Source organism: Anabrus simplex, chromosome 11 (assembly GCF_040414725.1).
Source record: "Anabrus simplex isolate iqAnaSimp1 chromosome 11, ASM4041472v1, whole genome shotgun sequence".
Lineage (NCBI taxonomy): Eukaryota > Metazoa > Arthropoda > Insecta > Orthoptera > Tettigoniidae > Anabrus > Anabrus simplex.
In genome coordinates, this window is record NC_090275.1 from 46956630 (window position 1) to 46974040 (window position 17411).

Here is a 17411-nt window from a genome sequence, read left to right on the forward strand (position 1 = left end):
GTTCCAGGTTCAATTTTCAGAATCAACCCCCTCATACTGTTAGTTCCCCTGGCTTGGGGACTGCTTGTTTATGACGTCTTCGCCAGTCATTTTATCCTCACTAGGTCACCACCAAGCCTATACAGTTGCCATGCACCATTATTATTATTATTATTATTATTATTATTAAATAAAAATATTGAATTTTACAGCGGCCGTACCCATCGTTCACTGCTTAATTAGCTTCCTCGGGAGATCGGTGATGGTGTCCGACCCATGATCACGGGTTCGATTCCAACCAACAAAACAGAACACTAAACCTGAAAGACTGCATTTCATTTTAGCAGATCTAGCTATAAAAATGAAACTACATATATTGCTCCTATAACAGCAGCACTGCACCGTCTTCCTACAAGGATGCAGAAGTAAACGGGAGTGCAATACCAGCCTTCTGTTATCAGAAGGATGAGGTGAAGAAGTACATACGATGAGTAACGCATGCCGCTTGTGGCGAGTCAGGGGGAGAGGGACGACAGTCTGGGCTGCACTATCAGTGTCCGAAGCCTTGTTCTCAGAAATACGTGCGACGTTTTTTCTCAATGCTTTCAAGGTTTGTAAATGGAACAATGTGTCAGATGCTTACATTACAATGCGCTTTAGATTTCCATCGTTCGCATTTGAGATTTGGGCTTCACCGATAGTCTTGGTAGATCTCAGTATACGCCACTGGCATTTAATAAGCTCAATGAACTTAACCTACCATATGAGATACTGGTATGTCTGTAGGTTTCTTTTATAAATGCCTTTTATAATTCTTATTCCACCGTTCTGTGTATTACAGCTATGCTAAGAACATGCGTGATCTGTCTGCGAGATTTCGTGATCAACCAGAAAGTCCCATGGAGAGAGCTGTCTACTGGTGTGAATACGTCTTAAGACACAAAGGAGCACACCATCTACGCTCTGCAGCCGTGGACTTAACGTGGTATCAATATCTACTTCTAGATGTGATAGCCCTGCTCACAGCAGCAATTCTACTTCCTGTTGTCCTCCTCTGGTGCTGCTGTAGAAGAATATTCACGAAGAAACAAACACAGAAGAAGATAAAGAGAAACTGAATTGAAATAAACACTGTAAATATATTGTATTATACATAACATATATTTTAATATTTGTAAAATATGTATATAACACCTTAATTCTGTTAAAATATTATTTTACCATAAATAGTCCTATTTCCTGAAATTCCCTAACTACGGGTGTTCAAACAATACACTTACAATGTTAATAATGGCAATGTTACCGATAGTAATAATGATGATGCAAAGCAAAGCAAAGTCACTTCCGTACAGGCCATGAAGGCCCTTGGAGGAGTGGAAGGTAAAGGCTTCCACCATTGTTAACGTCGGCACGTGATTGGGTAGAGTGGTTAGCTCTACGCCCGGCCGCCTTTGCCCCCAGGAATTAACCTGGTACTCATTTTTGGTGTAGGCTGAGTGAACCTTAGGGCCATATGCACCTCCGGAAGAGGAAATCTCGTTTCTTAAATTTTACGACTTCCTGACGGGGATTCGAACCCACGTCCTTCCGGGCGAACCGAGCACGCCTTTACCACTTCGACCAGGCAGCCCCTAATAATAATAATAATAATAATAGCCGGGCTGAGTGGCTCAGACGGTTGAGGCGCTGGCCTTCTGACCCCAAAGTGGCAGGTTCGATCCTGCTCAGTCCGATAGTATTTGAAGGTGCTCAACTACGTCAGCTTCGTGTCGGTAGATTTACTCGCACGTAAAAGAACTCCTGTGAGACTAAATTCCGGCACCTCGTCGTCTCTGAAAACCGTAAAAGTTGATAGTGGGACTTAAAGAACATAATAATAATAATATTAACAATAATCACCTTTATTGTGCATAGTTAATAAAGATCACCTACTGTATGGTAAGCTATAACGTGGCAGAAAGGAATTTTGTAAGGTGGAAATGAAGTAAGCAGGTTGGCCTGCCAACGACTTGGTCTTAAGGCAGACTGTGGTAAAAGCCTGCAATACAATATCTTGGAACTTGAAAATCGGCGGAAAGCATTCCCAAGACAATAGTTATGTCAAAAGGCAAGAAACCTAATAGAATTGAAAGTCAGGTTGGGAATACAAAATTGGAACAGGTCAAGTTTTTAGGATGTGTATTCTCCCAGAATGGACTAGTAGAATAAGTGAAATTGAATCAAGGTGCAGCAAAGCTGATGCAGTGAGCTCGCAATTGCGATCAACAGCATTCTGTAGAAGTATTCCCGCACGAAACTAAATTTACAAGGGTTTGTTTTCAGACCAACTTTGCTGTACGGGAGTGAAATATGAGTGGACTCAGGATAGCTTATTCATAAGTTAAAAGGTACAGCATACGTGCCAACTTTACAAAACCAAAAATCACGAGATATTGATAGGAAAAATCAGGAGATACAATTGGTCAAAACTGCTTATTCTACATGTCTTGCGCAATACAGGAGTACTATGGTATACTTTATAACACTTATTGTCTCAAAACCCGACTGTTGCAATACGAGGCTACAAGGTTAAAAATTACACATCACTCCTCCCTCGCAGGAAGTATGTGAGTGAGGTGATCGGCCTCTGATAAGTCTTCCGAAAATAGTATGAACTCATCCTACACACGTGTGAAACGGTGGCGTGCCAGATGCGACCGTGCCGCATGCGACCCGTGCCACTAGCGACCGCATAACCTGTAACCGTGCCGGATGCGACCGGCGTTGACAAGCAAATTGTCATTTGATAAGTTGTGTCATCACCCAAGATAAGGTAAGCTAAACGAAGTGCAATGTAATTTTAAAAAGTCTTATAAGCAGCTACTGCCCCTACTTACATAACACTTCTGGGGGAAACTCGTTTTGCAACACGAAATATGATGCGTTTAGGTCTTTTCCCACCGGGCGAGTTGACCATGCGGTTAGAGGCGCGCGGGTGTGAGCTTGCATCCGGGAGATAGTGGGTTCGAATCCCACTGTTGGCAGACCTGAAGATGGTTTTCCGTGGTTTCCCATTTTCACACCAGGAAAATGCTGGGACTGTACCTTAATTAAGGCCACGGCCGCTTCCCTCCAACTCCTAGGCCTTTCCTATCCCATTGTCGCCATAAGACCTATCTGTGTCGGTGAGACGTAAAGCCATTAACAAATAAACAGTATTTTCCTAAAATATCTCCATATATGGAGCTGCGCCTCCATGTCTGGGAGAAGGTACCAAGCAGGTTAGGTCAGTGCGTTGCCGGACGACTAGTTACAGCTACTTCGGTAGGCTGCTGGGTTCGAATACCTCGTCGGCCATCCTCGAAAATTATTTCTCGTGGTTTCCCATTTTTCATCTCCAGGAAAATGGGCGTGGTACTTCATTTCGTAAATCCCACAAATATTGGCCGGGAATCAAACCCGGACTGCCTTGGTGAGAAGCGAGCAGTGATGCCACTGGGCTCGTTTCTATTACTCCCCACTCTATCCGCTTCTTATTGTGGGTCAGGGTGTGTAGCAGATTTGTTATTCTTTTACGGCTGGATGCTTTTCTTGACGCCAACCATTAGAGGAGAAATGCTACGTGTTAATGTGGTGGTGGTGGTGGTGGTGGTGATTGTTGTTTTAAGAGGAAGTACAACTAGGTGACCATCCTTTATTTAACACTAATCAGGGAGAAAAATGGAAGGAATCCGACACTGCGAAAAAGGAAGATATCAACGAAAGAAAGACAAGAGCCACGAAGGGCGTGAAAACGAACGACTCTCTAGGCCTAGAAAGTTCTAATCCCGTCGGGGTTGGAATAGAACAAGATTTGACCAAGGAAAGTCGGATAGGATAGATGAAAATGAGGAGCCTGGCACAAGTAAGTGGAAGCAGTGCTAGGACTCAACTCAGTGCCCCGTGGTCACTAACCCACGCTCCCAAGTTGAGAGCCCCTTACGACACGCAGGGAATACCGTGGGTGTAATTCTACCGCCCCCCTCCACAGGGGAATGTGGAGTTAGATAACTTTCTTCTTTAGCATGACTTTCCTCGGGTTCATCGGTTTTCTGGTACTACTGGTACGTAACATACTGGTTTCTCATAGTACTCCACGCATTTGATTCCTTCTCTGTGGCACTGATTGGAATGAGCAGTGTGCACACTTAAAGGAATAATGGCAGAGGATTGTTCACGGCTGTCTGCGGCCTGGTCATTCCAGGTCGGGAACTTTGGACTGTTAGATCGGCAGCATAGTACTGTTAAAAAATGAGAAAATGAGCGGTTTTCTATTTTATCGAGTATTTCATAATTATGATAGCATTGCTTGTAACTGCGACATTTCTGTTGACTTCATTGTAATGACCTATGATGATTTCAGTTGGCAAAACCACAAAGACAGTCTTTCTGATGATGTAAAAAGACAGGTAGAGAGTGAGTGCCTGCCATCATCAAACTGCCCAACTCCACTGACTGGCAGTAGGCAAGTGGGCCTACCATCATAATGAAAACTTACCAAGTTGATTGTGACTGACAGTAGGCAAGAGGACCTGCCATTATAATTTCCTAACCAAGTCTTCACATGCGAAAATACGTAGGGCCTATGGTGACTTGCCCGTCGCTTTTCTGAGTAACTTTAAGAGCTATGTAGTTTAATATAATCTTATTCACAACGTGTAGAGTATTTAACCTAGAATTCTGAATACAATGTAGAATTCCGTAGCGAAGCACGGGTACATTAGCTAGTCATATCTATATTTGTATCAGAATCTAATTACGCTGTACCGGGGACTCCGAAATTAAGTTTGAATCCCTTTCAGAATCGATAATGTTTGGTAACAAAACACACGAGTAGCGTTGCGAAAATATTGCAAATCTTGGCATAGGAAGACTTAGAAGTAAGAAGACGAGCTGCTCGACTAAGCGGGATGTTCCGAGCTGTCAGTGGTGAGATGGCGTAGAATGACATTAGTAGACGAATACGTTTGAGTGGTGTTTTTAAAAGTAGGAGAGATCACAATATAAAGATAAAGTTAAAACTCAAGACGACATATTGCGGCAAATATTCGTTTATAGGACGAGGAGTTAGGGATTGGAATAATTTACGAAGGGAGATGTTCAATAAATTTCCTACCGGGTGAGTTGGCCGTGCGGTTAGGAGCGCGCAGCTGTGAGCTGGCATCCGGGAGAAAGTGGGTTCGAATCCCACTGTCGGTAGCCCTGAAGATGGTTTTTCGCGGTTTCCCATTTTCACATCAGGCAAATGTGAAAGTCGATGTGTACTTTAATCAAGGACAAGGCCGCTTCCTTCCCACTCTTAGCCCTTTCCTATCCCATCGTCGCCTATAATATATATAATTTCGTGTGGCTATTTCTAGCCGAGTGCAGCCCTTGTAAGGCAGACCCTCCGATGAGGGTGGGCGGCATCTGCCATATGTAGGGAACTGCGTGTTATTGTGGTGGAGGATAGTGTAATGTGTGGTGTGTGAGTTGCAGGGATGTTGGGGACAGCACAAACACCCAGCCCCCGGGCCATTGGAATTAACCAATGAAGGTTAAAATCTCCGACCCTGCCGGGAATCGAACCCGGGACCCTCTGAACCGAAGGCCAGTACGCTGACCATTCAGCCAACGAGTCGGACATCGTCGCCTTAAATCCTGTCTGTGTCGGTGCGACGTTGTACCACTAGCAAAAAAAGAAGATCCTAATTCTCTGAAATTATTTACGACTTAGGCCTACTTACTTATCGTGTCCTATTAGTGACGGGAGTGTCCGAGGACGTGTTCGGCTTGCCTGGTGCAGGTCTTTCTATCTGACGCACATGGGAGGCCTGCGCGTCTGGATGTGAGATTATGATAATGAGGTAGGGAAAGATGAAACCCGGTGTCGGCACGTACCCTACTCCTCTCGAATAATACCAAGGGGTCTGCTCAATGCTTTACGTCCCTATCCGACGGCCGAATCACCATCAATAGCATCATATTCCCTCACTTCATTTGAACACTGCGAAGAAGTTTAGACTCGAATCCAGGCTTTTGCTACACAATCTAGTGATTACAAATTGTATACACCAACTTTCCTACCCTGCCGGCCTACATTCTCATGGTGAAATTTTTTTCATCCGGGCTAAGTGGCTCGACGGCTCAGACGGTTGAGATGCTGGTCTTCCGACTCCAACTTGCCAGGTTCGATCCTGGCTCAGTCTGGTGGTATTTGAAGGCGCTCAAATACGTCAGCTTTGTGTCGGTAGATTTACTGGCACGTAAAATAAGTCCTGCGGGACTAAACTCCAGCACCTCGGCGTCTCCTTAAACCATAAAAGTAATTACTGGGACGTAAAGCCAGCAACATTATCATATTTTTCTTTCGACCAACGGCACTCGAACCTGCTAACAACGGTGTCAGACCTTTATTTTAGAAAAGACCAAGTTAGCTACTGATAAGCAATCTGCCACTTGGTGACAGCCCTTAATGCAGATCAATTGTAAATGATTGATGGGTCGCATGCGGCACGGTGCATATCCGCTCGGTCGCTATTGGCACGATAATGGCCGGGTCGCATCCGGCACGGTCGCATCTGGCACGTAACCTGTGAAACAGTCATGCACTTAGATGTCATTACTTAGCAAATGCATAGATTAATATATTGCATGACGCTCCTGCGCCATTGTGCGTGCAAAGCGCAATGCTATTTTATCAAGTAATAAATTAAAATCGACAGAATTGTCTCCAAATGGCTATAAAATCTCTAGAAAAGTCACTAGCCGCTATCTTTGAAATTCTGTCACTAAATTACTAAAAAAAAAAGACTCCAAATCTAGCGATTAGTCTCTAAATTCGACTAGACTGATGTGAACGAACATGAACATAACACGCGAGATTGACAATTGATATATGCGTCGCGATATACAGGTTTCAATAAACATCGCACATTCGAGCGTATTTCTCGTATTAATAAACGTATATATTTCATTTGAAAGCGGCCAATGAGCGAAGGACTTCCAGCCACTGGCGTACAGAGATGAAATGGCGGGACTTGAAAACAAATGCTTGAAGTTTACCAAAAAAAAAAAAAAAAAAAAAAAAAAAAGCTAAAATTGGGAGAAATAATAGAATAACTGGGAGGCGGGAAAAAGTGTCAAAAATCATGAGTCTCCCGTCCAAATCGGAAAAGTTGGCAGGTATTGTACAGACATAAGTACCTACAAACGGGTGGGAACAATGGCACGAGGATACTCGGAATGAGGGGGAAAAGGCTAAGTTAGGAATGAGCTCGACTGATGAAGCAGTACGCATATACCAGATTCGGTGTTGGGGCCATGTGAGGCGAATGGAGGAGAATAGGTCACCTTGGAGAATAATGGACTCGGTCATTGAGGGTAAGAGACGTTGAGGGCCACCAAGATGAAGATGGTTAGACACACGTTTAAAAAGATAATTGAATAATTTGAAATGCGAATTTATAAACACATACTCATCCCCGACATTGCCCTACTAAAAGGGTGACCATCAGGAGACTCCAAACTTGGGAGCATGAGTTAGCGAACACGGGAACCCCAGCTGAGTCTGACATTGTTTCCTCTTCTTCATGCCAGCCTCCATGCTTTAAACTTTTATAACCAGGCGAGTTGGCAGCTGTGAGCTTTCATCCGGTAGATAGTGGCTTCGAACCCCACTGTCGGCAGCCCTGAATATAGTTTTCCGTGGTTTCCCATTTTCACACCAGGCAAATGCTGGGGCTGTACCTTAATTAAGGCCACGGGCGCTTCCTTCCCGCTCGTACGCCTTTCCTATCCCATCGTCCCCGTAAGACCTATCTGTGTCACGACGTAAAACAAATAGTAATAAAACCGTTTATAATAATGTTGTTTTTACGACCGACTAACTACTTTTACGGTTTTCGGAGACGTCAAGGTGCCGAAATTTAGTCTCGCAGGAGACATATTAAACTTTTCTATCACCGGGCGAGTTGGCCGGGCGGTTAGGAGCGCACAGCTGTGAGCTTGCATCCGGGAGACAGTGGGTTCGAATCCCACTGTCGGCAGCCCTGAAGATGGTTTTCTGTGGTTTGCCATTTTCACACCAGGCAAATGCTGGGGCTGTACCTTAATTAAGGCCACGGCCGTTTCCTTCCCATTCCTAGTTCTTTCCTAAAAGTACGGGCTACTCTTCGGGAGTTCCGCATAGTACAGCTCTTCAGTTTACCATTCTTACTTACGACAGTGACCTTGTGACATGGCGCGTAAGAGATGTTATGCAACTGTAATTTTCTACTGGGCGCTGGTGGAATTGTTCACTAATGATACGAGGTTTCATCGCCAGAGCAGAGCGTGTTCCAAGGGCGTGCAGCAGGATAAGAGAGGGTAGCCACAAAGTGTGAGTATAACAAATAAATTGTAGAAACTAAATAATTAACACGAGCTAATATTAATAGAGGAGGTGATGGTGATAACTAGACACTGGATGTTTAGTAAGCTTTTGTAAGTTAGAATGCAAACTTACTGAAGCGAATAACAAGTATATTCTAGCCCAAACAACAATTCTATGTTGAGGTTTGCATAAACATTAGGGGCCCGGCCTTTTAGAATTCCTACAAATTATGTTAATCTCGCTACATTATGGAAGAGCAGGCTGGATAATATTTGGGTTCGTTTACATTGGATGCACGCTTGCACGACTATCTGGTGATGCGAGCGTGCACAAGTGGCTTGCATGCGCGTGAAGTGGTTATACTGTATACAACCCGGACGCGAGTAGGCTTCCAAAATAGATTAATCAGACGATGAGAGTTTTGTAATGGAAAACAGGTTTTTATTTTAACGATTTTTGTTATGGATTCGGCTGTAATAAGAAAAGAATGAGCGAATGGATATTTTATTGAGAGAAGAAGAAAAAAAAATTAAAACGTATTTTTCCTGATCTATTCAAACAACCGAAAAAGTTCTTTGGTATTTCCGAATGATGCCTTTGACTTTTTATTTCATCCTAGAAAAATAACTCCATTAATATTCAGACAATCAAAGACAACCAAGTCTTACAAAAATTACCTACAGCCTTTTTTTTTTTTTTTCGCTTTACGTCGCGCCGACACAGACAGCAGGTCTTATGGCGACGATGGGACAGGAAAGGGCTAGGAGTAGGAAGGAAGCGGCCGCGGCCGTGGCCTTAATTAAGGTACAGCCTGGTGTGAAAATGGGAAACCACGGAAAACCATTTTCAGGGCTGCCGACAGTGGGATTTGAACCTACTATCTCCCGAATACTGGATACTGGCCGCACTTAAGCGACTGCAGCTATCGAGCTCGGTCCTACAGCCTTTAAGTAAGTTGTTTTCTTAAATGTTTACATGAAGTAATGTTATTTAACTTTCAAGTATATACCTTACTGTACGTGTATTGAAGGAATATTACATATGACTATACAAATTAAGAAATAGTATACAACATCAAAAGATTGTAAAAAAACTCGAATATTCGAGTATTATACTGAATTTATTAACACTTTAATAACTGTGAATATTTCTAACACTGCTACTTTTTAAAACAACTTAAATGGTGATAAGTGGCCGACATCTTTCAGCCTGTTTGGTCTAAAATGCACTTTGAGTAATTAAAAATGTGCAACTAGCATTGTCATCTTTCCTTAAATATCATAAATATTACCTGTTTTTCAACTAGAATCACATATCCATAAAGCTAATAAATTTCGCTAAATACTTGCGTGCTATTATTCATTAGTTTTAATATTAAATCATGTTATAATACGTCGATGTATAAAAATTATGTTGGAAATGCCATGTTTACCATTTTCGTGTGACATTACATATTTGCACTTGTAAGATGCTTCTATTTTTAACCTACGCTCTTAAAAAGGATCAATAATAAAGTTACATTAATGCATAATATTTACCTTAGGTCATGACATATCCGCACAGTTAAATTCAATAGGACAAGAGTAAATGTTTATAATTCTTACAGATATTTATTACTGAATAAAATTTGACCTTACTGGGTATTCCACATTCAGTCGCTATTCCAAGCCACATTATCTTTATGTAGTCTATGTTACTGTGCTTTTTTATCCTTAGCATGCAAAATTGCGTGTTTTTCGTGTATACCGACAATCAACACTTCGATATCCATTGTTAAGATGTTGAAAAAACTTTTAGAAATGTAAAAGTACTTCGTAGCTTCAATCGACGTGTAGCACGCTTGCGTCTAGAAACAAATGATTTTGTTTCATAAAATTGGTGCTGCAACCACGAGCACGCGCTCGCATCCAACGTTCACACAGTGTAATCACCCGCCAGAGAGATTCCACTTGTTTACGTCTTGATCACATTATTGAGTTTCTAGATGCAAGCTTGCGCAAGCGTGCATCGAATGCATCCGCGCTCTTAGTCTGCATTCTATTTCTTTCGTTCTTTCTGTAACTAATTTATTGAACATTCTAACAGATTTAACTCCATTTAAAATGAGTGTATTAGGGTTAGAGTTCTGATCAGTTAAATAATTATTATTGGTCCTTGATACAAAATTAGGAATTGAAGATGTGGTGAATGAACTTCAGGTATTGTTTGTAGCAGCAGGATTTTCTGAAAAGGTGGCATAATGGCTTTGAGAGTTTAGGTGGCACTCGAGGTCGAATCTTGTCCTTTCAAACGAGGCACAGTCGAACAACAAATGGTCCACTGTTTGAGAAGATCCACAAAAGCACAAATATTCATATACCATATTAATTTTAAAGCGTTCACGGCCGGGAGTGGGAATGAATTCGGTCACTAATGTTTTGCACTGGAGTCGGCTATATATGTCGGGGGGAAATAGTTCTCTTTGTACTTGACGTCCAGAGGTTGTTCCACTGACTGTTAGATATTCTTTGATTTGGGCTTTTCCGTAGCTTGGTGGTGATTTGTTGTAGGTAATTTCCATTTTGGATGATGACGCTGCTTTTGCGAGGGTGTCTAACAAACTAACTAACCCCGTGGCACTACAGCCCTTGAAGGGCCTTGACCTACCAAGTCTGAGAGGATGTCTGCCTTTTCATTTCCAGGAGAACCGGTGTATCCTCGGATGCTGTGATGTAAATCTTAAAGTAGCAGATATTTTGCTTGTTTATAGAGTTCAATGCATCCTGCTAGTCACTTAGTATCCAAGCACTACTGTTGTGTCCACAACACTCCACAGCAGACTTGATTCGCTTTGATAGCTCGGCTTGAAATAATACTGAGCAAATGGATGACGGCCTGAAAACACTTCGCTGTTGTTCTCGTATACTTTGCCTTCTAACGAGCTCTCGTGATGTTTTAAGAGGAATTACAACTGAAATTAGTGAGGAGCCTGAAAAAGTGGAAGCAATGCCAGGCTCAGCAATAGCAACCGTGATCGCACACCCAAGCTCCCGAGTTGAGAGTTTCTCGGCCCCCTTTTAGTCCCCTCCAACGACACGCAGGAAATACCACCAAAATACAGCCAATCATTCTATACAACTAAGTGTTGAGGTATAATAATAATAATAATAATAATAATAATAATAATTCCGTGTGGCTATTTCTAGCCGAGTGCAGCCCTTGTAAGGCAGACCCTCCGATGAGGGTGGGCGGCACCTGCCATGTGTAGGTAACTGCGTGTTATTGTGGTGGAAGATAGTGTTGTGTGTGATTAGCAGGGATGTTGGGGACAGCACAAACACCCAGCCCCCGGGCCACTGGAATTAACCAATGAAGGTTAAAATCCCCGACCCGGCCGGGAATCGAACGCGGACCCTCTGAACGGAAGGCCAGTATGCTGACCATTCAGCCAACGAGTCGGACAGTGTTGAGGTTGTCAATGGCAATGATTAATTATTTCTTTCTTTCAGAAATGATAATAATAATGTTATTGGCTTTACTTTCCACTTACTGCTTTTACGGTTTCCGGACACGCCAAGGTGCCGGTATTTAGTCCCACAGGAGTTATTTTACGTGCCAGTAAATCTACCGTCACGAGGCTGACGTATCTGAGCATCTTCAAATAACACCGGACTGAGCCAGGATCGAACCTGCCAAGTTGGTGTCAGATGACCAGCGCTCTATTGTCTGAGCTACTACTGTGTAGACGTATGTAGCGTAAGTACTAGCCGTGGATTGTCTCTCGCTCGTGTAGATATTTTAAACGACCCTGGAAGTAATTTAGAAATTCACTTACTATGTAAATCAAACACCTACTTCACTTGGCCTTGTGTTAAACAAGGTCAATGTGATTTATCGTGTCAATTCTTCTCTCCCTAGTCAGCTGAGCCATCATGAACGTGTACCATTTGGTTTCAGTGATCGGGCATTCATGTCTGGCTTTTCGGTATCATCGCACTTTACGGACAAAATACCAATATGGTATCCATGTTAACGGGAGCGGACCCCATTCTTCAATAGTTTGCAGCAATAAACGACGATATACCGGGTGAATCACCAAGAACTTCAATAATTTACAGTAATAAACGACAATATACCGGGTGAATCACCAAGAACTTCAATAATTTACAGTAATAAACGACAATATACCGGGTGAATCACCAAGAACTACATCTGTCTACGTCAAGTAATGATTCCCTCATCATTCAGGCAAAGGGACAGACACAAAGCATGCAAGAGTGGGCATTTGACTGGTGTGAAAATGGGACACCACGGAAAACCATCTTCAGGGCTGTCGACAGTGAGGTTCGAACCCACTATCCCCCGAATGCAAGCTGATAGCTACGTGACCCAAACCGCACAGCTACTTGCTCGGTGAAATTGTTTCTCGTGTAAAGAACTAGCCAACAATGATATCTCACAATTTTAACACCAAGGAATCATTAGATGAAAACGGCATGGGGTTATGATTACGTGACTGAAAGAGTAGATTTGAACAAAACCGCTCATGATTACGCGTTTGGTTGCTATGTGTTGGACACTGTTTAATAGTTCTTACTATTCGGTCTGTGTATTTCCAGTTTTCCTTACGTAACGATTCTGCTGACATGTTTAGGCTACCAAGGTTGTCAAGATAAAACGATCAAAATGAGAACAAGAGCTCTTTCTTCTAAGCCAGCGACTGAAAGCACGTGGGTGACCGTACGGTTAATAAATATTTTTCATCTTCTTGTTCCTCAGCGATGGGGGAAGAGAGGAAGTGGAGAGGGGAGGAATCCCGCTTTAATCCGGTTGTATTTGAGGTACGTTTTTCAAAATGTGTAGTGCCAATAACAGCCGACACGCGACAATTTAATAATATTCTCGTGTAAAAACAGCGACAGGGCCCACTGATGCTGATACCGCTACCTCCTGCCGTTAAGCAACATTGGGCATGGTCAATATCCGGATGGGTGACAACCTGCGTCTACCATCTGCCGCTGAAGGAAAGCTCATTTAAAACGAACACACAGCCACGGTGCTACACACAGCGAGTTCAGTCATGCCAAATTTTTAACAACAGACTTCTCCTACGAATGACACATCTCAATTAACAACTATTATTATTACAAACAATATATATTTATCATTTTTATAACTATTTCTCAAACAGCCCAGGCTACGATCGCTAAAGCGACACCGGTACTGGGATCCAATTAAACTACTGCTCAATTTGGTGCTCAAATGCGCCAACCTAGTGTCGGTAGATTTACCGGGATGTGAAAGAATTCCAGTGGGACAAAATTCCGGCACATCGGCGTGAAATGTTTCTTATGAGAAGACTTAGTTCAATGAACCTAATAAATAACAATTTGAGGTAAAAATGAAATGGCGTATGGCTTTTAGTGCTGGGAGGTCCCAGGACGGGTTCGGCTCGCCAGGTGCAGGTCTTTTGATTTGACTACCGTAGGCGACCCGCGGGTCGGGATGAGGATGAAATGATGATGAAGATAACCTGCACCTGGCGCCCGTGCCAGGGAAATTAACCAATGATGGTTAAAATTCCCGACCCAGCCGGGAATCGAACCAGGGACCCTTGCGACCAAAGGCCAACACGCTAACCATTTAGCCATGGAGCCGGACACAATTTGAGGTCATCAACGGGATCAGACAGTCTTAAATGTTAATGTGTTTAGAGAATTCTGATCCACCCAGAACAGTTTTAATTAATTAATTAATTATTGGTTTGTGGCCTCCGAAGAAGCCTGGTGCAGGTCTTTCGAGTTGACACCTCGTAGGCGATCTGCGCGTCTGTGAGGATGAGACCCTACCTAAGATGAAATCCAATGCTGAAAACGTCACAAACATCCACCCCCCTAGCAGTAGGAATTAACCAATGAAGGTCAACATCTCAAAATCCCTGATCCGACCGGGAGTCGAAACTGGAACCCCCTGGAGCAAAGTCCAGCATGCTAACGATTTAACCATGGAGTCTGACACCCAGAATAGTGAAACGTTGGTATTACATTGCTCAAACTACAAGACATGTGCATGGACAAAGCATACCCATCCCCACACTGCTGCTTTGTAAAACTCCGTTTATATTTTCTTCATTTTCTGAAAGCTTCGAGGGATAGTCTGTACACTAGATTAAGTTTGTACCTTTTAAACCACTAACTATAATTTTTCTTCTTCTTCTTCTTCTGTTTACCCTCCAGGATCAGTTTTTCCCTCGGACTCAGCGAGGAATCCCATCTCTACCGCCTCAAGGGCAGTTTCCTGGAGCTTCAGATTCTGGGTCGGGGATACAACTGGGCAGGATGACCAGTATCTCGCCCAGGCGGCCTCGCCTGCTATGCTGAACAGGGGCCTTGCGGGGGGATGGGAAGATTGGAAGGTATAGACAAGGAAGAGGGAAGGAAGCGGCCGTGGCCTTAAGTTAGGTACCATCCCGGCATTCATCTGGACGAGAAGTGGGAAACCACGGAGAGTGGCTGAGGAGGCAATCGAACCCTTCTCTATTCTATTGACCTCCCGAGGCTGAGCTGAGTGGACCCCGTTCCACTTTTCAAATTTTGTTGCACAGCCGGGAATCGAACCCGGGCATTCGGGGGTTAGGGTGGCAGCTAATCACACTAATCACTATACCACAGAGGCGGACATTATTTTATTATTATTATTATTATTATTATTATTATTATTATTATTATTATTATTATTAACATGGATATGTTCTTGGACTAGGGGTATATCTGGAATTAGCGCCATTTTCTCACTGTTCGCTTTATTCCTGTAAGCCTAAGAGCTTGAAAAAATCTCGTATCGTGCAAATCCCGCTCTACTCCTCAGTCCAGAATTAAAATCCTTGAACTGATCGGAAAATGAACCCAGGTTCTTCGAATAAGAGATAGAAACGCTACACAATAAAGGCGGGATTCCACTGAGGCAACATTTGGGCGACATGGAGCATGCGGCTGGCAATAAATGTTGCTCCTTGTAGCATGCGGCTTGTTGTCAGTCGTGCACAAAAGATGTGGTATGCTACATTAAAGCGTCTTTATTGTGGCGATGTTAGGGCTCCCGGCCCTTTCTTACACTTAACCACTTCATGTATATACAATGTATATTTTACATAAAATTTAAACATATGAAATCTTTACAACCTAAAGTATAACTAAACCAACTAAAGTATCACTAACTAAACTAAGGTGAATAAAGTATAACTAAATTATATACAGGAACACATTGCAATAAACAACCATATTCACTCTCATTCATGCATCCCATTCACACTCAAGAAAGACTGGAAGTGCTTAAAAGATGAAGCTGGCAAAGGATTTTAAATTTTGTCTTAGATTTAGCTTCCCTGAAGTCATTGGGGAGTTCATTCCACCAGCTCGTGGCGGAGATGTGTTGTCGGGTGTAGCATGCGTCACTTGTGGAGACTTGTCGCCAACTACAAATGTTATTCCATCAAGGCAACCAAGACAACAGTTCCTCACTCGACTTTGACCGGCTTGTGACAGCTATACTTCCTTGTTTCGAATTTCTCAACCTATCATCTCACGAATCATTCCGGAAATGTGCATGGTGCGAAGTGATCCAAGCTGATAAGACATAGAGCCCTTGGCAAACAAACCACGTCGGAATTTTCTAGAGGCGAAAGCCATTAGTGATGATTTTTTGGAGTACTTTGCCAGATGAAGGTCGTGTACCATGACAGTATCTGTATGCCTAGACGTACGGGAAGATTTAGAAACTTCTTATTCACTAGAATTTAATGATAACAAAATTAAAATGTATTAGTTTTAAGCAGAATATCCTAACCATATTCTGATTATTTTACCCCCTTACAGTTATACTAGGAGAATGAAAGGTAACTCGTGGCAACAATGACAATAAGTAGACAAAAATACCATGGCACTACAGCCCTTGAAGGGCCTTGGCCTACCAAGCGACCACTGCTCAGCCCGAAGGCCTGCAGATTACGAGGTTTCGTGTGGTCAGCACGACGAATTCTCTCGGTCGTTATTCTTGGATTTCTAGACCGGGGCCGCTATCTCACCCTCAGATAGCTCCTCAATTCTAATCACGTAGGCTGAGTGGACCTCGAACCAGCCGTCAGACCCAAGTAAAAATCCCTGACCTGACCGGGAATCGAGGCCGGGCCCTCCGCGTAGGAAGCAGGCACGCTACCCCTACACCACGGGGCCGGTGATAAGTAGACATACTGAGGAAGAAGAAAACTATGCTGAAACAGTGTTGGAAGACTGCGTAATTAGAGTAGCGGCGAAGAATACCCGAATAAAAAGTAGATTAATTGTTGTGTGTTAACAGTGTAGAAAAGAGAACCATTTGTTGTTATGCTATTAAACGACGTATTTACGAGAAATCGATAGGCATGGAAATGCCATAATATACTGATATGTAGAATTTATTATTACTATTATTATTGTTCGTTTATTATTATTATTATTATTATTATTATTATTATTGCACAATAATGTTATTGGCTTCAAGTCCCACTAACTACTTTTACGGTTTTCTGAGTCGCCGAGGTGCCGAAGTTTAGTGCAGCAGGCGTTATTTTACGTGTCAGTAAATCTACCGACACGAGGCTGACGTAGGTCTACTAGAACACCTTCAAATACCACCGGACTGAGCCAGGATCGAACCTGCCAAGTTGGGGTCAGAACACCAACGCCTCAACCGTCTGAGCCACTCAGCCCGGTGGGCATTGAATAAATCACAATTTTATAAGTTCATAAGCAGTTAACTTATTTAATTTGTTAGAGGAAAACGGTAGCATAAAATCAATTCACCTCACGTTCCGCATTGTCACCTGACGTTTGGAGCATCGATATCAAGAAGAAAGGTAAGTAGATTATACGCGAACCACAGATTTCCTCTCAATGGAGAAGCAACACCAGTTTTCATTTTCTGAATTTTTTAAGCTCTCGGTGAACGCATTTTTAAAATTTTCTTCAGTTCGTGGACACTGCAGTCATATTTTTCTGGGGGCCATTTTAACGTATGCTTTCTTTTCTACTGTTTTTATAATCAC

General features: G+C 42.9%; 1 protein-coding gene across 1 annotated transcript in view; it reads left to right on the forward strand.

Moving 5' to 3' along the window:
• The window catches only part of LOC137502691 (UDP-glucosyltransferase 2-like), a 39316-nt gene extending 38151 nt beyond the window's left edge, over positions 1-1165 (forward strand). Inside the window, exon 7 of the mRNA XM_068229652.1 lies at positions 821-1165. Within this exon, the coding sequence (XP_068085753.1) occupies positions 821-1097 (277 nt within the window). The 3' untranslated portion in view covers positions 1098-1165. The remainder of the gene's footprint in view (positions 1-820) is intronic.
• Positions 1166-17411: the final 16246 nt, after the last annotated feature.